At 43.2% G+C, this 26,340-nt stretch overlaps 1 protein-coding gene across 1 annotated transcript; it reads right to left on the bottom strand.

Annotated features, from left to right (window-relative positions):
* Positions 1 to 285: 285 nt before the first annotated feature.
* On the bottom strand, positions 286 to 25,356 carry BEST3 (bestrophin 3). The gene is made up of 9 exons (XM_056846289.1): positions 25,192 to 25,356; positions 23,277 to 23,371; positions 17,669 to 17,902; positions 14,548 to 14,702; positions 14,094 to 14,171; positions 13,116 to 13,268; positions 6,085 to 6,165; positions 2,012 to 2,163; positions 286 to 1,232 (listed from the first exon to the last, which is right to left on the bottom strand). The coding sequence occupies exons 1-9, from the start codon at positions 25,341 to 25,343 to the stop codon at positions 290 to 292; spliced, it is 2,043 nt and encodes a 680-aa protein (XP_056702267.1). The 5' UTR covers positions 25,344 to 25,356; the 3' UTR covers positions 286 to 289.
* Between the last annotated feature and the right edge of the window lie 984 nt (positions 25,357 to 26,340).

Genomic DNA, 26,340 nt, shown 5'->3' on the forward strand with positions numbered 1-26,340 from the left:
GTTGTTGATCTTTAGACTTTTGACTGATGGGTAGGTGTTGGAATCAGAATGAATATTAATAACTGTGGAAAAGGAGGAATTTTCCCACAACAGAACCACTGCTTTGAGGGAGTATGTAACAGTAAGCGTCAACATTTCTAAACTGCTGTATCAAAATTCAGAAACAGAAAACATATAACATTATGTGCTTTGTGATTATAGAAGGGAATGATAGGATAAGTGAGATGTTAAAATAAATATTCTGAATGCCATGAATCCATAGTAAAAGACATAGGTATTTCCTGATTTGTCAGAGATTTCCTTTATTTTTCTCATTACTAAACTCAACTATATCAGTTTCTTTAGTATCTAGTTCTTCAAGTAAATTGCAGATGTCAGATTTATTTATAGCAACAGGAGTAGATATTGGATTGCTTTCAGTGTTTATGTGACTTTTTCCAAAGGGTGTTCCAGACTCTGTTAAAACAGGTGCAGTTTTTGTGTTGGATACCATAGGGGATATCTGAAAATGGGGAAATCTCCATATTTGATTATCTGGGATGTTGCCAGATGCTGTACTTTGAAATAAGTCCGATGGCTTTCTGTCTGTTATGCTTGTGGATGAATCCTCTGGTTCTGGGTCCATATGAAGTGAAACCACTTCTGAAGGAGACACTGGAGAATCTGCAGGAGTGGTGTGCGACCCACAAAGGATCAATGTCATTCCTTTTGAGTCAGGGTCTGATTCACTTTGACTTCCAGAATCCTCTTCTGTCAGGACATTAGTGTTATTGTCTCTTTGTGAATCCAATCTGGATTCATTGTCCTTTGTTACAATAAAAATATTTTCTGAGACTGATGAGTCCGTTTTGGATTCGTTCTCATCCAGACTGGACTGATAGCATATCTCCGTGGGTTCATTCTTGCTAGTTTCTCTGATGATCCCTAGATCAATGCCTTCAGGCATCCTGGCATGCTTATCAGGCCATTCATTGTCTTTCCTATTGTGTGAGCTTAAAAGTCTAGCTCTAGAGTGCATTTCTTGTAAATTGCCAATGTGCCGCATCTCATGAGATGGGAAAAAAACGGAATTCTCACTTGACTGCCTTTGGTAGGCCCTCCTGGTTGGTGTGGGGGATTCTTCACGGACACTCAGAAATCTCTTCACTTTTCTCAGCATAGAATGCTGCCGTTTGGGTTTATCATCATCATAGATCCAGTTGTCTCCACGGAGAAACTGGCTATCAGCCAGACTACAAAATAAATTAGGAAAGCATCTGTTACTTTTGACCTTTATTTTACCAACAGAAGCCACTTGCAACATAAATGAAATGTGATTTGATCCAAGCATCAGAATATTAACAGCAGAAAAAAAGTTTGCTTACTGTATGTATGTATACATTGCTTCATGCATCTGCTGAAGTTAGCTCTGACTCATGAAAGCTTATTCTGGAATAAGTGATACCTAGGATCATGATTGAATGAGCCCCGTGGTGCAGAGTGGTAAGCTGCAATACTGCAGTCCAAGCTCTGCTCACAACCTGAGTTCGATCCCAACAGGAGTCAGTTTCAGGTAGCTGGCTCAAGGTTGACTCACCCTTCCATCTTTCCAAGGTTGGTAAAATGAGGACCCAGCTTGCTGGGGGTAAAGGGAAGATGACTGGGGATGGCACTGGCAAACCACCCCGTAAACAAAGTCTGCCTAGTAAATGTCGGGATGTGACGTCACCCCATGGGTCAGGAATGACCTGGTGCTTGGACAGGGGACCTTTACCTTATAGGATCGTGATTATGAATTAGAATGTTTGCCACATAGTTTGAGATGTAACAACCAGAAACATTCCAGAAAACATGACACTCAATATGGCCTTTGCCAACTCCTTCAAACTACACCAAATAAATCAGGAGTCCAGTGGCACCTTAAAGTCTAACAAAAGTTTCTTCATAGGAATGCATGTTAATGATCTGATATGCTGGGCTGGTGAAGAATCATTTCTGTCCATGTATGGAAGGAATTTTTAGAATCACATACCCCATTTCAATAGTAGATCCAAGGAAAGATGGAATGCAGTAATCTGCTGCTGCAAGTGTATATGGAGGGCGGGCTGCAGAATCATCCCAGTAAATATCTTTTTTCATTTTTGGTAAATTCATATGCATTTCATCAACAGCCAGAAGTGATACCTAAGATAATGATTATGAATTAGAAATATTTGCAACATAGTTTAAGATATAATATGTTTAGGAAACAATTAGGGTTGCCAGGTCCCTCCTTGCCACCGGCAGGAGGTTTTTGGGCAGAGCCTGAGGAGGTCAAGGTTTGGGGAGGAGGGACTTCAATGCCATAGTGTCCAATTGCCAGAGTGGCCATTTTCTCCAGGTGAACTGATGTCTATCGGCTGGAGATCAGTTGTAATAGCAGGAGATCTCCAGCTAGTACCTGGAGGCTGGCAACTCTAGGAACAATCCAGAGGACACCATTACTAATTCAGCACTCTCCAAACAGCCTTTGATGATTCCTTTAAACAGCAGTTCCTGTATCAAATTTCATTTGAAATATCTCGGAGTTTCAGAAGCTGTTTAAATTGTGCTTCTGGTTCAAGGAAGAAAAATCAGTTCCAGTAGTTGCATGCAAGACCTTAAGCATATTAAAAGGAGCTTTCTGCGTTGTAGTCTTAGAGCTAAGCTGAAGGTTCCATACAGCATCAGGAGTTGCAACTAGATGGCAGCTGTGAGGTCCCTGTAGGAACTCAGTTATGAAGTGCCACAGGAACCCAGTTTAGATTAGGAATGCAGCACGGGGAAAGGATGGCCTTCAGCAATCCCCCTTGCACTGTTTTCCCTGTCTGAAATGCCCCTGGGGGCAGATAATGCTCTATCGGTGTGTGTGTGAATTTGCATGTACAGGCTTCTCAAGGGGCAAGTAATGTTCCTGGTGCTGATTTGGGTTGGAAAAATGGCACTGGGAAGGCTAACACTCCTCTCCCCCTTTCTGCAATTCTAATCTGAATTGGCTCCCCAAGCCAATTGAGTTCTCACAGGGATATCACAGCTGCCATAGTGCTGCAAGTCCCCATGGTGATCACATGTTACATGTAACCTCTAGCTAGGGTTTGGGCTAGGGTTTCCAACCCTGCCTAGGTAAATATCAAAATATTTTGTTGGCGGTGTCTGGCCAGGGTGATTGTGATGAAACTTCTGGGTGAGGCTAATCTTTAAGGTAAAGACTTATAGAGATTAGGGGAAATTCCTAGAGTGACAGTATCCAGGCCATTTTTTCTCCTGCTTCTCAATTTCTCAAGGGCTGAGGCTGAGAGTGGGGAATTTCTTGCTGGGCCTGGCCTTAGGCTACAGTTTCTTTTATGTGCCTTATTCTATTTATGTACTGTGAAAGTAGTGACAATTGACATTGCTAGTATTTGAATATATTTATTATTATTATTCTATTTATTATTTATTCTATGTATTATTATATTATGATTATTTATTGCACATTTCCCCACCTATATGTTACACTGTTCTGGACTTCTGTACTTTTGTTGTCTCTGTTGGTTTGAAGGGATTCCTCCCTCTTTTTTCTTTTCACCTTATCTATAATAAACATGAGCAGATCCATTGTACGAGATTAAACATCCTATTGAACATTCTGAAATAAAAAGAAATGGTTACGATCAGTTTACTAACAGACCTGCTTCCAAAATCAGTACGGAAGAGGCTATGCAGAGTGAAAGAATATAATATAAATGAATTGCAGAGTAAATGAATACAAGGGGTAGAGAAGAGACTTCAATAATATGTAGTAAGTAATGGGTTGGATCCGGTCAGCTTTTCAACTCACTGCTGAATGACATGATATGCTCTAGGAAGGATACGTGGAGCCCGAAAAGGGGCAAAAAGCCCCTCTACTCTTTCCACTGGTGAAAGTGGGATGGGAGGGAAAAAGGAAACTCCTTTTCCTCGCTCACCAAACTCCCTCACAGTGCCAAACAAACAGGTGCTTCTTTAGGTGAGTTTTCCTGAAGTACATCTGAAGTGTGAGTCCAGTCATGCACTTGTGACCTGACATATGTCAGCTGTATTGTGTAGTTATGTTCTCAATTATGGGTGTATCATGTACTTCCTCTATGTCATATAATTCCTCCACATTCACAGTCCCCATCCCACCTGGCTTTTGTACATGCTTGTCCCATGGATCTCAGGATTACCTTGGGTGGTCAAAAATAATTTCTCCTTCCTTTTTCATCAGCAGAACAGCTGGTTGGATACAACCCAGTGGGTGCGCTCCTGTTTGTTATGTGTGTGTGCATTTATTTGTGCATTAATGAAGATGATCATCCTTGGTGTGAAAACAGGGGTGTCATCAGACTTTCCCTATTTTCATCTGTGAAATGGTGGAAGGTATGATGGGGTAGCCCACTCTGAATCCTTAGCATAGCTTGGAAAGCATCTTAATGAACGCACTAATGTCTGTAGTTATGGTAACAATGACTACAAAGACAGTAACATTATTTTGATCACAGTATTTATCTTCCCATCTTTGAAATGTGCTGAGAAGCATGTCTTGCTACAGTAGATGCTTCAGAATTAATAGCTGCAGTGAGAATGACTTTGTTGTGGTTGGAACCTCAAAAGAATCTCATAAGCTTTGCTGTTGCAATTAACTGGACACAGTGAAATAAGCAACTCTGTGATTCTATGATGTTATGTGACTATTTCAGTCACTTGAAATTAAGAGCTCCGTAAACACAGTCTGCCTAGTAAATGTCATGATGTGATGTCACCCCATGGGCCAATAACGACCTGGTGCTTACACAGGGGACTACCTTTACTTTTAAATTATTAACCATTGTCTCAATTCTGAAACCTTTGTTGATATTCCCCCTCCCGCTTTTTACCCTTATTGGTGATCATATAATGATGCTGTTGTACCTGATCTTGAGCCAAGATATTCTTGTGTTTTCCTGCTTTTATAATCTTTCCTGACTCTTTTATGTTTTAGCTGCTACCTACTTCTTTATAGCTGTATCTCTTATTCTATGTATGTTTTGTCTTTGAAATGTTTTAATGGGGTCAGTGTAGGCTGTTTTGGGCATGTGCCATGTAAAGAACAAAATACAGGTATTCTGGTTAATTAATTAAATTCATCCAACTTCTCTGATTTTATATCAATTTTTCTAATGACTCGGCACTCAGTTTAGTTATGATGTTAGGAAGCAAAATCAATGTGATGAAGATCAAAATTATTTTTGAAGATAAGGTGGGGTTGGAAAGTAGGTAGAGTGATGGCACAGAGTAAAGACTGACACATGGGTGTGATGATGCAACTTGATTAATCCTTTAGATAATGGATTAATTACATCAGGTTGGTAACTGATACAATCCATTGACTGGATGCTGAACCCTGAAGGTCAAACTGGACATGACACCAGAGATCAAGATTTTGTACACGTTTTTTTTTTAAATCAAAGCAGCCATAGGTCAAGGATCAGGAATTGGGTTGGCAACATTCTGCTGGGGAACACAAGGGATTTAACACCTTCCCCTCTGCACTGTTTTCTCAATACAAAGCAGCCCCCAGTTGCTATTTGCCCTGCAGGAAAAAAATAGCAGCTTTCAAGGAGCAATTTAAATTGGGGAAATGATATGGGGGGGGGATTGCTAAACTCCCTTGATTCTCTTTCCCTCCCCCTCCCTGATAGCTTTTATCTAAAATAAAACCCTCCAAGCTGAGAGATCATAGATCTTTGACTCATGTCCATGAGTCAGCAGTGAAACAAGAAGGATATCCTCTGTCAATAATGTGCTCAAAGACCAGGCTAGGTAAGTAGATATCAGACATGATTTAGATTTGACTTGGTTTTCCCGCCAGAGGACCAGGAATTAATTAAATGACAGTAAATTTCTGATTATATATTTCATTCTATATAATATATATTTATCAATTATAGAAAACATATTTTATAGTAAATTAAAGATGGTCAAGGTGAGAAAATGGAACCTTTTGTGTGTGTTTTATATAATGATCCATTTCAGAAGTCACATGGTTACAGAAAAGAAAGTCCATAGCACTTGAATAACAAAAGAAAGGAAGCAAGGTAATCTTACCTGCAGATTTCTATCAATGCACCAATTTGTTTCGAAATCATCATCATCTTCACCAAATGGATTGATAAGTTGCTCAGCAACCTGTAGTCAGAATCACACAGAATAAAATATGGGTGCACTGTCTAGGGCTGCAACCAATGAAAATCAATTCTTCACTCTTGCAGATTGGTAATAGCAAGTGGTCCCAAGGCAAGGGCAGTGCTTTTGCTAGGTGCCACCTCTAAATGGATTTCTTAAAGTGGATTTCTGATCTCTTGCATCATTCAGGAGTGGGGGATAGAAAGCATGTGAACAGGCTGGAGGCACAAGCTGGACTGAGATTTTGCCAGTAGTAGGCATGAAAGATGAGAGTCGGGCAACAGTAGATAAACTATTGCATCGGTATTCACACTCTGTCTCAAAGCCATTTCCATATATTCTATTGCATTCTAGTGTGAGAAAGAAACAACCTGGAACTTGGCCTACGGCTGAGATCCAGCCATCTCCTCCCCCCCTTTTTTTGGTGGGGAGTAGGGCTGTCAACCTCCAGGTGGGGTCTGGAAATCTCCCAGAATTACTAGTGACCTCCAGACTACAGAGATCATTTCCCCTGGAAAAATGTCTGCTTTGGAGGGTGGACCCTATGGCATCACATCCCTGCTGAGTTCCCTCCCCTCCCCAAACTCCACCTTCCCCAGGTTCTGCCTCCAAATCCTCAGGCATTTCCCAATACAGGGCTGGCAAATTCTATCATGGGGGATCCCTTCTCCCTTTATCACCAGCAGAGAAGCTGGTTGGATTCAACTCCTGGTTGATATAAATGGCAAAATGATGTGATAAACTGGACTACCCTAACTGAAATGTAGGTTGGGCAATGCTATTTTGCATGCTTCTCCCATGTACAAAACTTCCTGTAGGTAAAACACTAGCACAATAAAGAGAGTTTCATCCAGTCCACTTCTGCCATGCTAGATTTCCATTGACTGTGACTTCTTTTTACAGAAGGAGCATTTTTAAGACAGTGACCCCCTGCATTTGCAGTCCATAATGGCGCAGTGCATTCTACCACCACAGAATCCTACCAACCACATTCTGCTGCACATGCAGGGGCAGGACTATGAAGGTAGATACAGGTTTGCTTTTCAATGGCGAGGATCACTAAAAGTAGGAAGCAGGTATACCTTTCTTCTCAGTGGAGACCCTGAGCAAACGTGTTTACTTTTTCCCATGGAAGTGAATGGTTGTCATCTGTAGCTAGATAAGCCAAACTAGATGTGTTTTGTTCGCAGTGTTTTGTTGCCTGAAACATGCTTTTTTCCAGCCTAGTTGTGGAAAAATGGGCTTAAAGCAATCAAACACAACAAAAGGCTGGGAAGGAGAGGGCAGAGGCTTTTGCACGTTGTTTAAAATTTAAACAATAGACCTCCCTGCTTTATATCTGAATGGAGGCAACCTTTAAAAAAGAATGAGGAATTAGATCTGGTTTTCTCACCAGCCAAACCAGGATGGTTCTGGTTTTAAGAAGAACTGTGATTTCATGTCGAATTACATCACTGAACATAGAAGTGGAACCACAAGACTCCTTGAACCAACTCGCTTGCCAGATGCCAGTGAACAAACAAGCACCCAGCCAGAGAAATGAAATATGAAAGATATATTCATGGGTGACTACAGGAGGAAACTTTGCACTGGCTCGAGGTCTGGCTAGCCTGTCATGGGGCACGTGGTGTCATTCTCCAAAAGGAATGCCACGCAGAACAATTAAGTGCTATTTTGGGATTCTTGGCTGCAACAACGAAAAGGATTATACTCTAAACCAGGACAACATAGAACAGGATTAAAAGCTCTTCATGTGAGTGAACCATTGTCCTATATATATGACTGGTAGTCAATGAATGATTTCACACTGTCTGTTTTACTGTGCTTACGAAGGAGAAGGTGAATTTGAACATTTAAACCCCTTTTCTTTGGTGAGACAGATGAAAAATTCCCCCCAAATACAACATTCTCATATTCTGCAGCGCCATTTGAAGCTTGCAGTTCTATGAAGTGTCCACTTTAATATCATTATAGTGAAGCTTAAGGCATGGCCCACTTGTGCATGGACCAAGGTTGCAGAGGTGGTAGAATAGGCTCTTCAGGCTGCAGGTGGGAGAAAATTACATTTTTAGTTCCCCACCATGTAAAGACTCCCTGCCTAAAATATCTAGCACATCTGGAAAAGAGTTATCTTTATATAACTGTGCTAGTTTTATGATATGTAGGAGAATTAAATCCCTCATCTGTAGTCTGAATTTGTAAAATCCATTTTACCACTTCAGTACTCTGTCGCCTAATTACTACCTCATTATGTAGCATATCTAGACCTGTTTTAATATAAAATCAGCTTACAACATATTCAAACTATTGTTTGTTCTATGACAAGGTCTCTGTGCTGTCGAAACTGTCAGAGTGAACTAGCAGTTTGACTGAATATCCTGCCAGCCAGGATCTATGGTATGTGCTTCTGTTTCTTATGCAGAGACCTGAAGGGCTGCTGCTGGTTACTCATATTGTGGTTTTATGCTGGTTTTTTAATGGCCAAGTTATATAGGGCTGTGGATATTATTCTATGAAGAATCTTAGATTTAAGTCAACTGCTCTTGTGATTTTAAAGTTGTATGCCTTTGTTAGTCATACTGGGTGACAGAATAAAACAGAAGAGTTTGTTTTTATACCCTGCTTTTCTCTACTGGAGGGGTGGGGAACCTTTTTTCTGACAAATGCCATTTGGATATTTATAGCATCATTCATGGGCCATACAAAATTATCACCTTAAAAATTAGCCTGCTATATTTGGTCAAACATTTAGCCAAGAGGTACGACCGGAGACGGCTCCAAGTGTCTGCCACGTAGAGCGACTTGCTTTTGAGCTCTGCTGTCCCCAGCTGGGCCCAAGAGATTCAGGCAGGGCAGCAAACACAAGACGGAGTGAGCGACAAGCCGCTCGGGGCTTGTAGGCGAAGGAGCCCGGTCCAGTAACATCCCAATCCGGCACTTTCCCTCTCTACGAGTCTTTTGCAGGACTTATAAGGGAAAGAACGAGAAGGGAAAGGCAATACCGACCAAGCCCCAAGAAGGCAGCTGCCCAGATGACCCCCCTGGCGTGGGGAAGCAGGCAGGTATCCAATCGGTGGCGCACTCATCCACCTGGTGGCACAGGATGGTCTGTTGCACTAGCCGAGTGTAGCCGTCCAGCCGCATGCCAGAGTTGCTCCTGCTCTGCATGGCTGGGGCCGGATTCTACAGCCGGCTCCTGCTACCTACACCTTCAGGGATGAAATGAGGACACACTGGCTAAGAACTGTCCCCCCCATGTGCATTCTGGCCCTGCCCCCTTTAACCCCTCCATTGTCGCCACTTCTGCCCCCAGTCCTCTTGTAGTACAGAGGGAATACGTTTCTCCACGGCTCAGGTGGGAAAGGGTTAACACAGTTTCTTGGGCGGTCCTAGCAGCTCCATAGCTAATGACTCTTCTGCAAGGGGGAAATAAGGTTCCTTTTTTTGGCAAAACAAACTCACATCCGCCTTGAACAGAGGCTATTCCTGTCTGCAGGAGGGGGTGGATCGCCAGTCTTAGATCCTTCTGAGCTAGAGATCTGCCAGGACCCATGAAGGGCCAGACCAAATGACTTCGTGGGCCTTATATGGCCCCCGCGCATTATGTTCCCCACCCCTGCTCTACTGTAAGGAGCCTCAAAGCAGCTTACAATCATCTTCCTTTCCTCTCCCCACAACAGGCACTTTGTGAGATAGGGGCTGAGAGCGCTCTGAGAGAACTGTGTCTGGCCCAAGGTTACCCAGCAGGCCTCATATCGAGGGGTAGGGAATCAAACATGGTTCTCCAGATTAGAGTCTGGCCACTCTTAACCACTACTCCACGCTGGCTCTCTCTGAGATGCTAGAAACTTATTTAGGTTGTCTGGTAGCATTGCTCTCTTAAAATGTCCACCAGCATATATATTGTTTTATTTACAATACTGATATTCCACCTTTCTTGATATAAGTCCAAACTATGGTTAAAATTTCAAGTCTGCCCCTTCATAGCATGTATATTTGTCACAATCTAGAAACATATACGTAATAATAAGTAACATACAGTTTGAATCATTTCCTTTTCTGTTGCTGAAACAGGGTCAAACTAGACAGTACATGTAACGTAAGTTGTGTGGGACTTCCCCTGATCCAACTTGCAGTCCACATGTGTCATTGGGAAACTCAAGTTTCCAAGCACTCTGGGGCTTGATTTGGCTTGAGAGCATGGCATGAGGAGAGGATGGGCAGCCTTCCCGCCAGAGCTGCTTTCCTGAGCGGAGACTGCTGCAAGCGGCTCCTTTTGCCCCGCTGTGGGGTTCCTCATGCTGAATCCAATAAACATGCAGCCCCACAGTGAAGCAAATGGCCCCATGGCCTTTTTGGCTCAGGAAGGCAGAAACTCCTCCTCCCCACTGTGCTCCTAAACTGAATTGCATCACAGAGCACTTGGGAATGACAGGCTTTTTATGCAGGGACGTTTCCCCACAGTCACTCCCACCAACTGCTTCGGGGCTTCCTTTTGATTATGCATGCCTTTTCCACCCGTCAGAGATGGCCTCACTCTCCCCACGTGTTTGGCCCACATTTTCCAGATTCTGGCTAAAACAGCATCTGTTTTAAATATTGTAAATTTTAATGTTGTTACGTGCCCTGAGCCCGGCCTGGCCGGGGGAGTGCAAGTTAGACGTACGAATAAATAAATAAATAAATAAATAAATAAAATACAACTGGTTCAGCTGTATTATCCAGTTTGGCCCTAAATTTCCTTCAGGGGAGAGCATACCACAGTGCCTGTCAATGCCCTTGGACTACCAAGAACACTACCAATCACAAGTGGTCCCACTCAGAGTCCTGGGCCACTTTTCTTTTGCTGCTGGGAGGCAAATCAGGCAGAGGGAGATGGATTTCTCAAATCATACAGGAAACCAAAGAGCATTCTGTCTCTGTGCTCGTTCCCACACTCTTCATCCAAACCCTGCATCTCAAAACTGTCTCTCATTGGTGATAGCAAAGGCAATAAATGTGAACACTAGCACCTTTTCTTAAAGAACCGCACATCCCATTTTTGTTTGTTTTTGAACCACAATGATCTCCCTTGCAGGCATGTCCACTCTATCTATTACAGCCTTGTACTGCAAGAACTTTGTAGGGTGGATTCACACATACCGGTACATTTTATTACTTCCCCCCCATCAGTTATTAATGCTTATTTAGTCAACCAAGCTGAATCTGTATGTTTATGTAGTCTTGTCAGTGGATCGATGTATGTACAGGTCAACATATTTAGTTCACCTACTCTAGTGAAGTCTTCTGAATGTATGTTGACCCTTGATCTGGATTTTGAACCATCTGATATATCTTTACCCTAACAATACTCTTCTCTATAGCATATTTAGAATCATGGTTAGCTCATCCCTGTTACTTGACGTAAAATTGACAAGACAAGTGGGCTATTGTTGCTGATGATGACTAGGTAGCTTACAAAACAAACAGTGGTCATGCTAACTGGATCCACAGATCTAACAGAAGCCATTCAATGTATCTTCCTGCTCGTCTTAGTCATTCTTAATTTAAGTTAATTTTTCTTTTAATTAATTGAGTTCAAATTCACTGGAGAAAAAAGAATCAATATGGCGTTTATACTGGGTTAATAGCCTAATTATAAGCTTGATGAAGAACAGTAAATAAGTCAGCTGACAATCAATATTAATTAGAAAACATCCAGCTTGCTGTACTATTTTTGCTTGTTGTAATTGGCCATTTTGTGCAATCGAGGGGCAGTCATTACTGCTTCCTCTTCTTGAACACCTCTATGGCATTTACTAATACTCTTTTATTTTCACTAAATGTAGAACACATTTGGTTGCTTTTGAGAATAAGCAAGAAAAAAGTGCTATGGCAATACATAACCTGTACAGACTCTGCACTGTGGTTTTCTTCTGGATTGGATGAAATCTGCACACCTGTGCCACACATTCTTGGTGGCCTCCAAGTTATGAAGACTCTCTATGCAACTGAGTTGCCACATGTGGTGAAAGGTTTACAAATGTCATGGGCCAGAGCACCATTTCATAGAAGCAATTTCTGGTGGCTTCCGCTGTGGGGACTCTACCATGTGAAGTAGCCCTGGCTTAGATTGGTACAAGAATCTGCCTGCTTTGCATTTCACAGAACTCTCCATTGGGCAGAATGGAAGGAAGTCTATTTATGTACACACATTCATAGTTACGTTGTTTGACATGCAACAGGAAACAAAGTTGCAGTGATGATAATAGGCAATATATAAAGCTGGAAAAAATTATATTGCTGATAGTGAGCTGTCTGGAAAGCAAGGTTACAAGTGACTGAAACACATTTATACTGCTGATACTGGACAGCGTACAAAACATTTGGAATTCACAAGCAGAGTGCTTGAGACAAAAGCAGTGAACCAGAAATACTGCAAATGACAAACATTTTGTAGTGCCCATTATCAGCAGTATAAATGTGTTCAACCCCTTGTAACAAGCATGGTTGGTACAGAGGTGTCCTGGCATTCCTGTGCAGACGAGCATTTGATGTCCATTGGGTATGCTACTAGACACGATGATGATTTTGTAAGCAGAAAGAATTTGCACAACAGGATCTTCCTTGCCTCCTACTTCTCCCAGTGGCTCCTGGTTTCCCCAAAAACTCTGTTGAGGGTTGGGTGAGGGCTCTTGGATGAAGTGACATATGGGCTGCAGCGAGCAAGGGGAATCAGGCAACCCTCACCCTTGTTTTTCCCTCAGAACTGTCGCATGTGCTTCTTTTGCTCAAGCACTTGTAGGATCCAACTCAATGTTATTTCAGCTGTATACATCACAGTAATAACATAGACAACAGCATTAACTAAGAGCCCTTTTACTTCTGTTTACTCGGGTGACTTTCATTCATCAGGTTTCTGAGCAAAATTATGAAAAAATTCCAAGTCACCTATAATTGCAAAGACACTTTACCTTTAGCCATCCTGCATAGAAGAAAAACTGTAACAATGTGAAGATTGGAATGTAAAGATCTAAATCATGACCTGGATAGTTCTGGTCAGGCTCCAAAAACTGACGTCCTATCAGGCATGCAAAGAAGAAGGTATAGACAGCCAGTGTGACAACCTAAAATAAACAAAACCACATTCAAATACTGCTATTAATAAATCCATATTTAATACACCTTTTATCCAAAAGCCATTACATTTTGAACATTTTTAAAGATAAACAGTGGTTATACAGAACATGATGCAAACAGATATATTTAATATTATAAAATACTTTCCCCAAATGTATCCCAATGGATTGCCATCAAATATAACTTGAACAGGACAGATGTTATTTTATCAGCCCAAGACAAAAGAGGGGGGTATCAATTAAGCACCTGCCTAGTGCAGATTCTCATAGCTCTTATTTGAGGGCTACAGATTTTTTCATATCTCTTGTTTCTCCTGTTACCCACATACAATGCAATCCATTCTCATTAGGGTAGCCAACCTCCAGGTACTAGCTGGAGATCTCCGGGTATTACAACTGATCTTCAGCCAATAGATATCAGTTCACCTGGAGAAAATGACCACTTTGGCAATTGGACTTTGTGGCGTTGAAGTCCCTCCCCTCCCCAAACCCCACCCTCCTCAGGCTCTGCCCCAAAAACCTCCCGCCAGTGGCGAAGAGGGACCTGGCAACCATAACTCTCATGCTAGTTGAGGCAAATGCATCACGGGAAATGGTGGGCAGCTCCAAAGTTGGACAATAGTGATTTGGCCCAGCTGAATGGTTCTCCATTCCCCTTCCCTCTCAAAAACCTCTTGGAATTTGAAGGGCAGGGGGAGACATGTATCACTTTGAATGTTTGAATACTGATTTAAATTTTTATTTCTCAGCACCCAAGATGTTTTCAAAAATGTATCTTGAACTTTGGAATTCATGGAGGTTTGCAACCAGTACCTGTGTGTACACTAGTGGAATTCCGACCCAGTCATAACCAAATAGCAGACTACACCATGACCGGTATCTATTCATCTCCTAAATTAAAAAAGAAAAGAAAATGTATGATGCATTATCCAAAATAATTACATTTATTAATATTATTGGCTGATCTGCTCTGATGGCATGATGGGGTTTAATTAATAAAGATATTTATACCCTGCTTTTTTCCTCTATGGGGACCCAAAGAGGCTTACAACATTGTTCTCCTCTCCTCCATTTTGTCCTCCCAACAACAACCATGTGAGGCATGTTAGGCTGACTGAGTGACTGGCCCAGGATTACCCAGCAAGCTTCGTGGCTGGGTGGAGGTTTGAACCATGATTTACCTAGTCCTTGTCCACTACTATGCCTTTCATTCCAGCCTTGGGTATCAAGTATTTTTCATAATGTTCTGCTGTTTTTTATTACTTACATTCAACAGTGTCTGTAAATCTACACTGTCTCTGATTCTTCCATCTTTTCGTGCTTTAGATGCTAAATTTCCAAACCAGACAAATGGGACCCAGTATTTAAGATGGGGAGATTGAAGATTATCAAATAGTTTCCTTTCCTCTGCTGTCATAAAACCTGTTTAAAAAAGAAATATAGCTGACTTCTGTTATTTTATTTCTTGTGAAAGTACATGCTTTGAAACAGTTGCTTATGGAGCATTGATTGGATATCTTCTGAAGCTTTGTAAGTATTCATATACACAAATACTAACAACATAAACATAGCTGTGTGGGATCAGACCAACCGTCCATCTAGTCTAGCATCCTATTTCACAGTGGCCAACCAGGCCTACAAATAGGAAATGGAGGCCAAAGCCTCCTCCTTTAGTTGACTCCTAGCATTGATATTGAGAGAGTTACTGCCTCTAAATGCAGAAGTTTCATTTAGTAATTGATGAACCTACCCAGTATGAATATGGCTAATCCTTTTTTAAAGCCAAGTAACATAGCAGCTATCACTATATCTTATAGCCACAAATTAGTTATTCTTTGAGTGAAAAAGTACTTCCTTTTGTCTGTCCTGAACCTATTGCCCATCCATTTTATTAGGTACCTGTGAATTCTAGTACAATGGGAGAGTAATAAAAAATCCATCTATCCCTAAAAATCCATCTATATTTTATAAACCTCTGTCATGCCCCCATCTGTCCTTTCTTTAAACACCCCCCACACACTTACTGCCTAGCCTTTCCTCATAGGGAAATCTATTATTAACTTACATTTATTTTGACAAAACCTATGATTCCTATTGTCTACCTCATTTGGGCAAGGGTTCCACTTTTTAAAGGAGCCTTCTCGCCTTTTACGGTTTCTTTGATTTTGGTCATTGATCACACAGGCCTCTTCTTATATTTGATGGTACCTTTCCTAATTAGGGTTGCCAGCTCTGGGCTGGGCAATACCTGGAGATTTTGGGGGTGGAGCCTGGGAAGGGCGGGGTTTGGGAAGGGGAGGGATCGCAGCAGAGTACAATGCCAGAGTCCACCCTCCAAAGCAGCCATTTTCTCCAAGGGGACTGATCTTAGTCATCTGGAGATCAATTGTAATAGCAGGAGATCTCCAGGTGCCACCTAGATGTTGGCAACACTATTCCTAATCTGTAGTATTTATTCCATCTGAGCTTCCATCGTGGTGGATTTAAATAATTTCTATACATCCTGGATGTGGTCCTCTTTACCCTCCTTTTCAGCTTCCTTTTTTAACATCCCCATGAGAACATACTAGGTCTTCAAGTAGTCATACTTATTAAACCAGTGCTTAAATCAGGGGTAGCTAATGAAAAATTAATCAGTTACATTTTATCCTTCTCTTTGTCCAAGAATCTCAGGATGGCCTCTTGCCCACTCCAGTAACCCTGTAAGGTTGGTTAGGCTGAAAAAGAATGATTAGTCAAAAGTCACCCAATAATATGGTTTGCCAACTGCCAGGTGGCTGGAGATCTCCTGGGATTACTCCAGGTGACAGAGATCAATTCACCAGGAGAAAATTGATGTTTTTGAAGATGAACTCTATGGCTTATACCACGTTGAAGTCCCTCCCCTCCCCAAGCCCTCCCCTCCTCAGCTTCCATCCCCCCCCCCACAAATCTCCACGTATTTCTCAACCCAGAGCTGGCAACCCTACCTAGTGAGTTTCATCAATTAAGGTTTGAATCTGGGTGTCCCTTTTCAAAGTCTAACAAGCCAACCTCTGCACCAGATAAGATCTTTGGGGGCTGGTGACCTGGGAAACAATTTTATTTGAAACAGTTTTATCTTATTCTTGAGGGCCCTCTCAAATTTTAAACAAGGCATGGTTAAAGAGTTCTATTGTATGAAAAAGCAGCAAAAACATGCAATGTGGACTTCATATACATTTTATCACATTGCTATCTCATGGCATTCTGGGACAGTCAAATACCCCTGCCATTCATATTAATTTCTCACCACCACCCCGCCAATGACCTCATAAAAACCAGGCATGTGCTCTGTGTGAAGCTTTTGTTGCTAGGAGATGCTAATTTTATTATACAGCATACCTGACTAAACGGTGTGTGTGTTTCAGATAGTTTAAGCCCCCCAGATCAGTGATTGAAAATAGAATGGTCATTAAGAACACAGATCTTGGTTGTCCCTAAATAAACCCCAGAAGAGCTTGTTAGAGCTCTAGTCCCACTGAAATCAATGGGACAAGGTAATCACAACAAAGGGCCAAATTAGCTGAGAGGCAGAGATATAGAACAGGCTCCCACCATGTTTTTGTTTTTTTCCAAATTACAGCCATGGTGTGTGACTATGTGTTTCCCCAGAGTACCACCAGGAGGCAGGAAGCCATTTTTCCATTCAAAATCCCCAGCTTATTTCCCAGGCTATCCATTGGCAAAAGTTATATTAACTGGAACTGTAAACCATCTTGGTCACCTATTGTCCACAACGAAGGCAAAAGCCATGCTTTGGAGAACTGGGCTGCTGCTGGCCCCCAAATCAACAATGTGGTACAGAAGGCTTAGGTAGGATTGCCAACCTCCAGGTGGGTCCTGGAGAGCTCCTGGAATTACAACTGATCTCTAGACTACAGAAATCAGTTTCCCTAGAGAAAAATAGCTGCATGGAAGATGGACTTTATGGCATTATACCGCATTGAGATCCCTCTCCTCCACAACCCCTGCCCTCCCCAGGTTCCACTGTCAAATCTCCAGGAATTTCATAACTCACAGTTGGCAACCTTAGGCTTAGGGCGCCATGGGGCATGGTATTATGTAGGGTTCCATTTAAATAAAACAGACGGTTTCCCAGCATTTTGAATCTAGGCTTTTAAGAAACTGCATCTGCCTGTGGAGTTAATGTCTACCAATGCTGTATCTTAGGTCATTATTATGGCTGTGTAGCTGGTGAGAGTAACTTTCTAAAGCACCCATTTTCTGGTTGAGCATCTCTCAGAATGGGGTCATCTGTGAAGAAACCTATGCCTTATTGACCCACTTGTACACATTAAAGATGGTTCAGTTATTGCCGCCTAAATTGGGCAGGAATGGAGAAATAAATGCAAAAGAAGGGACATTACCGGCTTCTACTATGTGGTCCGTGGTTGGAAACCTTTTGTAGACAGCTGTGCTCACTGAACGAAAGATGAGGAGGGATGTTAAATTCACATAACGCATTAAAGTTCTTCTAAGTAAGCGGCCATATTCATCTCTTCCCTCAATAGTACTGGAGATCAAGAACATAATTCTGTCTGGCCATGGCAAGTTGACAAATTGGTTCCACCATCGGTTCACTACTAATGTAACATAGAACCCTGGAGATTAAAAAACAAAACAAAACAATAATTCACAGTTCTTGCGATAAAACTTGTGGGTATTCTAATAATGTGCCCAGTTAAACATACATATGTACTTACAACTTCTTTATCTTGGAATACTCTCTGTAATTATAGCTCCGTTGTGAGGCCAAATGACCTTTGACACAACAGACCTGTTTGAAGAGGAAATGGGACAATGTAAACTAGCAGCTCATTCCTGAGCCTGAGGGCCGGATGGGCTTAGGAGGCGCTGTGACCCCTATGCCAGCGTCCGTGCCACATGCACGATGCAAACTGGCACAGACACCAACAGTGCCACTTGCGCCAGCCCCCCAGAACTGGCGTGGCAGAGCAGCCTTTGGATGCCGGCTCAGCCTCCTGGTGGTGTCCTGGGAGGTGTTCCTGGGGTGTTCTGGTGGGTGGAACTGCTGGTAGGCAGCTTCCTAACCCCTATCAGCCCGGGAATGCCCCCTTTAGCAACAGAGGTGCTGCACCAGCTTTTTGATGGCGCAGCATCACTGTTTTCAATGGGTTCCCCCCTTTAATTTTTTTCCTTTTTAACCCCCCCTTTCCACCCCCCCTGCTGCAGCAGCCAAACCTCTTTGGAGGCACCGCGGAGGCGCTACGGCCACTCTCTAAGGCTGGTTCCTCGGGGGGGATTTTCCCATCATGGAAAGAAGAAAGGTCCCGTATTAAAGGGAGAATGTTCACATGACAGTATGTTGATTTCAGTTAGAGTTCATGCAGTTCCTGGGCCTTTCCCCTTAACTGCAGAGGGCGGGGAAGCCTCTGTCTCCAGATCAAAGAAGAAATCTATGGGGTAGTGTCCATGCAGACACTCTCCCTGTTGCCGCTAGGGGGAAGGGGTTGGAGTTCAGTCTCAAAATGGCGTACAGAATCTCACTGTCATGTGCTGTTCCTACTCCCAGCCCTTTAAAGGGAGTTTGTTCTTCCTTTCCCTGCCAAACCGTGCTGTACCTCTACAGTTTGGTTGGAAAAAGAAAAGTGAGGCGGAAAGGGGGGGGGGTTTGTAGGATTCAGGAGACCTTGGTGGAATTGCTGTTGAGCTTGCACATTTGTCAGGTGCAAACAGTAGGAAAAAGGGGAGGAGTGAGTGAACGTGGGAGCAGCAGTGAATGGCATGGGAATGGGGTGTATGTGGATGCTGTATGTGGAGGTTCCCATGCCATTTGTTGTTGCTGCTGCTGCGATTGGGGGCATGTTTTCACACCCCTGTCTGGAAGCAACCTAAGGCAATCTAGTGTTGACACCTCCAGTCCCTAGAGCAACCATGGGCATTGTGATTGCATGAGGACTCCAAGCAGCCATCTGATACTCATGATGCATCGGATGCATAGCTGAATCAATCAATATGAGACTGGTGCAGTCTCATAGAACTTTAAGTCAGGGTGCTGTATGTGCTGTTTCATAGTGGCTTCAGCCAGCCCTAAGCTGCTGCTTCATATGTTTGAGGATGAACAACTGGGAGATCAGGGCAGGATTTGTGCAACCTCCACAATGTGCTACATTCCTAGCTCTGCACTACAACCTAAATCCTGAGTGGGCATTTTCTGTGATGGCGTCTTGTCTTTGGAATGCTCTCCCCTTTGAGGCTTGTCTGGTGACTGCTTAATTGTCTTTTAGGCACCAGGCCAAAACATATCTTTTTACTAAGGTTGCCAGGTTCCCCCAGCTACTGGCAGTGGATGGGGGTTGAGTCGCAAGATCCTGGATGGGAAACTCCTGGAGATCTGGAGAGGGAGCTCAGTGGGGTGCAATGCCACAGAGTCCACTCTCCAAAGCATCCATTTTCTCCAGGGGAACAGATCTCTGTAGTCACGAGATGAGCTGTAATTCTGGGGGATTTCCAGGTCCCACCTGCTATTTACAGAGCCTTTTATTCAGGTTTCTTTTAAACCTTTCCAGCTTTTTAATGGTCTGTTTCTGGTCTGAAAACAGTTTTATGGGTAGTGTTGTGCTGTTTATGTTCCTGGCTTTTATTGGCTTGTTCTTTTTATATTGATATAAACTATAAAATTTATTTTTAAATTGATATATTTAATGTTTTACTTGTAAACTGCTTCAAGAGGTGGCATAGATAATGTATTAATTTATTAATGTATAAATAAATCAAAGAAATAACTGCAAATGTAAGATAATGCCCCTTTTTTTTATGAAACTCCTGGTCTTCCTTTCAGGTTAGAGGGTATCTTAATATTAAACAATGCTGATGATTAACTGCAAATTACTAGTTCCTAATATGCCTTTTACATTTGAGCTCAACAACACAAGGAAATATGGGATTCCCACCTCTATTAGCCTTGTGAGGCATTTGTAAGAAAGATTTAAGAAGGCTCAAGTACCCTCTTGTCCCACCTGCTGATTCTCTCCTGCATGCGTTTGCTGAGTTTATGGGTAGTTTTCCCCTGAGACACTGGCCATTTGTGCTTTGGAGAATTTGCTGCTCTGCAGACACACGGGGGAATTTTTCACGGAGATTTGCTGCTGTTTCAACACTGATTTGCGTCGGAGTCAAATTTTGGTTATTCACTGCAGATCGGGATTTTCCCTGATAGAGGTATAAAAGCCGCATTATGTCAGCGGCAAACCAAACCACTTCTGAGCCGTACTTTCCAGTAGAAGCGCGTTTTGTTGCTCGGATGCCCATGAAAAAATGTTTGCTTCGGTTCCGCTGTCCCTCCCTGTGACGTCTTCTTTCTCCTCCCCCCAAGAATGGTGATTGGCTGGGGGAGTTTCGTGCTCGGACAAGAATACCGCCCCTTTTGCTGCCTGCCTGCCTGCCTGCCTAGAGTCCTGGCACTTCTCTCCCTCCGTCCCGGAGGCTGGCAGGCGGGCAGGCGGCACGCCTTCCCCGCCCCTCGCCCGGGATGGGCCTTGGAGCTGGGCCCACACCTCCAAGCCGAGGGGACGTCGGATGGACGGCTCCAGGGGGAGACTGGTGGGGCCACACCATGTGCTCCTCACGCGCTGGGGGTGGTGGTGGTGGCAGCTCGGTCTAGGGCAGCTGGACCCGTGGGGGGGATGTTCAAGGGAAGGGGCTGTTGGCCCCTGTACCCCAGTGGGGAGGGGGGATTTTTGAGAAATCGGATGGAAAAAATGTGCATCCTGAGAGCGGAAAACCCAAGGCAAAACTCCCTCCCATCACTCTTCTGAAGAGGGGCGGCCAGCCTGCTCTTATCTCCCTCCTCTCTCTCGATGCACTGTGGCCGGATCATGGCCAGCGCACAATCCAGGGGCCTTCTTTCCTCTCCCCCCCCCCGCCATGCACACTGGCTGGATCGGGGCTGGCGCGCAAGCTAGGAGCCCTCCTCTCTCTCATGATGCAATGTGGCCGGATCATGGCCGGTGCGCAATCCAGGGGCCTTCTTTCCTCCCCCCCCTGCCATTCCCACTTTCAGCTAAACACTTCTCTGGGCACATGGATTCCCTGCCCCCCCCATCCTGTCTATCATTAAAGGGCAATGGGTTCCACACCTATAGAAAATAGAGGGAAGCTTTGAGGAAAGCGCTGCCTGCCCCCCCCCCCAATTTGGAATCTAACTGTTCCAAAAGCAGAACAGAGCGAGGGTGGAAGAAAAATGGAGGAGACCAGAGGGACTGGTGCTTATTTTTTGCGCTGGGGCTGGTGAACCGCACGAGGTAATCTGCTGGGCAGAGTTGGGGCGGAGCTGGGGGCAGGCATAAACAATGAGCCTGTTGGAAGGGGAGGCCTCCTGCAAAAGGGACAGACCAAACTGTTGTCAAAAACAGCGTGCTTTGTTCCCATGAAAAACCAAAACTACATCGAGATTGACAGGGATAAATTGCGGCCATGAAAAAAACATTTAAATTGTGTTTTTTTTTAGTCCGTGGCAAAACAGAAGCAAAATCTACCGTGAAAAATGCCCCACGGTTTTCTGATCCGAATCTTCAAATCCCTATGAATGGGAGCTTATTGCCCTGAAGAAATTCCAGAAGTAGAAGGAGTAAATTTTATCAATGAAGAAGCCACCACAAAAATGCGGACCGTCAGAGTCCCTCCCCCCTACTCTGATTAATTGGCTACTCTGATTAGTTGGCTGCCAAGGGGTGCCCATCCCTGGCAGGTGGTGAGCTGCAGTGGCGGTCACCCAGCACCCCTTGTCACTCCTGGACACCATAGAGGATGCCTATGAGGTGGGGCGGGGGGGGGAACAGGCAGTGGCGGCGGCCATGGGGTGGGAAGTCTCTAGCAGGGAGCCGCCACGGCACTTTTTTTTGTTTCACGGTGCTCTTTTATTTATTCGTTTTTCACATTTTATTTATTTATTTTTCACATTTCTAACCCACCTTCCCTGGCCACAGCTGGCTTGGGGTGGATAACAACAATTAAAACCATACAATAAATCACAAACACTATATAAAACACTATAGCATAAAATCATTAAAATTAACAATTAACAATCAGAACAGAGATAGCATACAGATTCTCATTGTGCTGGCTGAGATAACACACAGCCACACTCCAGATCCATACCAGTATAATAAATGGGAGGGGGAAGGAGTAGGGAGGCCAGTAAAGATGATACCCGGGGCTGTCCTCAACTGTAGGCCTTGCAGAAAAGCTCTGTCTTAAAGGCCCTACAGAACTCTTTAAGATCCCACAGGGCCCTGATGGTACTAGGCAGAGCATTCCACCAGACCAGAGCCAGGTCTGAAAAACGATAAAATGCTTAATTTATTAATATTTTAGTGTTTTATCACTAAAACATTAATAAATTAACCGTTTTATCGTTAAAATAGCACCATAAAACAAACAGAAAGCCCGCTGTGGCTCCCTGCTGGAGACTTCCTGCCCCAAGGGCGCTGCTGCCTCACCAGCCCAGCAGCCTGTCCAGATGTCAACAGCCCAGCAGCTGGATTCTTTCATTTGATTTTCTTAGTTCCCTGAAATGTTAAGACATTGCTGAAACTAACGAGCGAGGATGCCTATGGGGGTGGGATCCGGCTCCCTTCCTGAGATCTTTACATTCCAGACAAAAATGGCTTCTCTGGGAGGGCTTGAATAAGGGCGGGAGAAGCAAAAACAGGCGGGAAAGAGAAACCCGCAGTTGAGCCAGTCCATGGAAATTGCCTCACTTAGTGTCACCTTGAGATCGAGGCAAAATTTAAATTCGCGATAAAACAAGTTCTTGAAACTGTGCTGGATGTCCACAAGGTGACCTCTGAAGGATGGAAAAATCATGAATAACAAAAGAAGCTCTGGGAAAGTTCCGCAGGGATCACACAGCTAATAACCAAGCATAAATGGCCAGAGTCTCCAGAAAAGTCAGTGGAAAAGTTCTAAATGGAGGTATGTTGTGGGTTTAGTCATCACAGAACATATGCTTACCAAGCACAAAAGTTACTGGGATTTGTTCAGCATATTTGTCACAGTATAATGAAAGTTTTTCAAAGTATCTTTTTTGGCTTCCTGTAAGAAAAAATCTGCAAGGAAAAAAAATACAGGCTTTTTAATTAGTTTGATAAAAGGAGCAAATGGTTAAATGTTAAAAATATGATACGGGAAACCTGGATAACGCAGCATTAACTCCTAACATAGCAGGTGATAAGGAAGCTGATAGGCTTTGTTGTTCTAACAAAGTCTAAGACGGACAATTGAATGGGAAACCCTATGATACACAAAATCAAATGTAGTATAAAAACTACATTAGAAACAACATCATTAGAAAAGCAAAATTTCAATGTGTTATAGCAACATTTCAACACCAGTATGCTATCCATACAGCATTAGTAATACAGACTATCCAAAACAGAAGCACATTTACGCAATCCCCTTATGAAAAATAGAGGAACAGGAACAATAAACTATGCAGGGTGTAATACTGGGAATTGTGATTGCCACAAACTACAAATCCATATCAACCTCGATTCAAACACATTCACTTCTTATAATGCAACTTGTTTATTTTATAGTATTTGCATACTGCTTTCAACCCTGATAGTTCTCAAAGTGGTTCACTGTATAAAATCAATTGACAGGTACAACACTTTGCTTTGATAATGATGGAACCCTTTGAAGTATATTTCTGAGCACTGGAGAAGATACTTTCTGAGCCATGTTATTTTGCTGGTCTGAGAAAAAGCCAAGAGAAAGAAATGTCTTCTTTAAGCTATCTGTCTTTGGGATACCAGGCGTTGTTTACTGTGTCAGATGAACTCAGGCTGATGACTGAGTGCTGCTGTTCACCCCCAACATAAGAAGTTGATCTTCCTGCCACCACTACTGTTGCTGCTTCTCTGAGCAAATGGCATCAACAGCTTCCAGAACACTCAATGATAGGCCTTGTTAGAGGTGCTGGGAGGGCTCTAATGCAGGGATATCAAATATAAGGCCCATGGGCCAAATCTGGCCCCTTGAGAGCTCTTATCCGCCACGCGAGCCAGCCACCCCCTCCCCTACTCTCTATCGGAGCTGCGAGGCATGGCCTGGTCTGACCAAGTGGTATTTATGTCATATCCGGCCCTCGTAACAATTGAGTTTGACAACTCTGCTCTAATGGATAAAGTCCTCTCCACAGCTCTTATTGATGTTTGGTGCCTCACTGTGTCCATAGCAGTGGCTACAATGACAGCTCTCTCATGAGCTATAGCTCCTTCATTCCACCGAGTTGGTTCACAGTACAATCCAAAGCAGAGCTCTACTCTTCTGTGTGTGTAAGTGCTGTCAAGTCGCTTCCGACTCATGGCGACCCTATGAATGAAAGTCCTCCAAAATGTCCTATCTTTGACAGTCTTGCTCAGATCTTGCAAACTGAAGGCTGTGGCTTCCTTTATTGAGTCAATCCATCTCTTGTTGGGTCTTCCTCTTTTCCTGCTGCCCTCAACTTTTCCTAGCATGACTGTCTTTTCCAATGACTCTTGTCGTTTCATGACGTGACCAAAATACGATAGCCTCAGTTTAGTCATTTTAGCTTCTAGGGTCAGTTCTACTCTTCTAAGTCCACTGATATCAGTGGGCTCAGAAGGATGTAACTCTGCTTAGGATTGCACTGCTAATGTGTACGTTCAATTCTGAAGCAGCCAGAACCCTCACAACAACTCGCCATACCCAGAGCTTCATGTAGATTCACAATTTGCTTGACTGTGGTAGCAATATTAGATGATTAGCGAGTTATTGTAGAAATGTTATTGAACAAAATCTCACCACTTTGGGCACATCAATCACAATCCAAGGAGAGATCACAATGAGTATCACATATGACACCAGATGGGCAACATGTTTCACAAGAGTGAAAAAGATGTACCTGTATAATATACTTATTGCTGTGTAAAGACTAGCAAAGAGAAGGAATTCCCTGTATAGCAGTTTGTAGATGCTTCCTCTCCATTTGAGAAGCAGTCTATGAAAGCCAAAGAAGGTAGCATTTGCAACTTTACTGGAGTAAGTGACTGTCATCTTCTCTGATGATTGCTTCTGGAAAAACAGAAGGCCAAAACACAACAGGAATCCAATCACATTTTATGTAGATTGTTGACTGGTACATATACATAGTATTGGCTGCCAGTATGAACTGGGTTAGCATAGTATTCACAACTGGCCACTTGAATACGCTGCTGTGATTTCATCTTACATTTTCTCAAGCTGTTCTCCATAGCTATATGATATTAAACATGTGGCATAAAAAATTACAGTCCCCCCAGATTGATGACACCAAATTCTCCATGTGTGTAGTAATTCTGCTTGCAAAGTATGCACACAGAATGTGGAAGGAGCTTTGGTCCAGTGGTAGAACATCTGCTTTGAATGCGGAAGGTCCCAGGTCGAATCCTTGGAGTCTCCAGATTAAAGGATCAGAGAGCAGGTGATGTGATAGACCTCCGTCTGAGATCCTGGAGAGCTGCTGTCAGCTAGAGTTGACTGACCTTGATAGACCAATGATCTGACCCCTGCCAGCTTCATGTATTCAACACAGCCTTACTCAACTTCAAGTAAAAGCAGTCTACCAATCTCTTAGCAGCTGTGCCACAATATACGTTTTGGTGATCTTTTTTTTTTTATGTGCTCAGAATGTGATTTCCTACATGCAAGGTAGACTCAGCAGGAGGAGGAACAGGTGGTTCTCAATATAAGGCACCCCACCAATTGGTCCTTTTGGTGAAACATTTTGTGAGTAATGACTATGCTAAGTGAGTTCCAGAGTGAGAAAGTGTATGACTTTGACTGTTATTGGCAATATACTGGAGCCTGGGTCACAGAGGAATAGCTAATACATAACCTCAATAAATAAATAAGGAACCACATAATAAGGCTATGAAGTGCAGTTCTTATAACAAACTTTAGGCTTTGCAATAAACATTTTTTCTCTCCCTTCTCTTTTTTTTGTATTAGTTCTGAACACCTAGCCTGATGAAAAGAACTCAAAAGCTTGCACAGTATTTTATGCATGCGTTTT

This window comes from Euleptes europaea, chromosome 3, assembly GCF_029931775.1.
Source record: "Euleptes europaea isolate rEulEur1 chromosome 3, rEulEur1.hap1, whole genome shotgun sequence".
In the NCBI taxonomy this organism is placed as follows: Eukaryota; Metazoa; Chordata; class Lepidosauria; order Squamata; family Sphaerodactylidae; genus Euleptes; species Euleptes europaea.

Bases quoted from the DNA above. Each gene is read 5' to 3' on its own strand.
- BEST3 (XM_056846289.1), bottom strand. From the start codon at position 25,343: ATGACAGTCACTTACTCCAGTAAAGTTGCAAATGCTACCTTCTTTGGC. The intron at 6,166-13,115 runs GTAAAGTGTCTT...TTCTGACTACAG, and splicing joins TCTATGCAGGATGGCTAAAG to GTTGCTGAGCAACTTATCAA. The intron at 2,164-6,084 runs GTAAGATTACCT...TCATTATCTTAG, and splicing joins GCATTGATAGAAATCTGCAG to GTATCACTTCTGGCTGTTGA.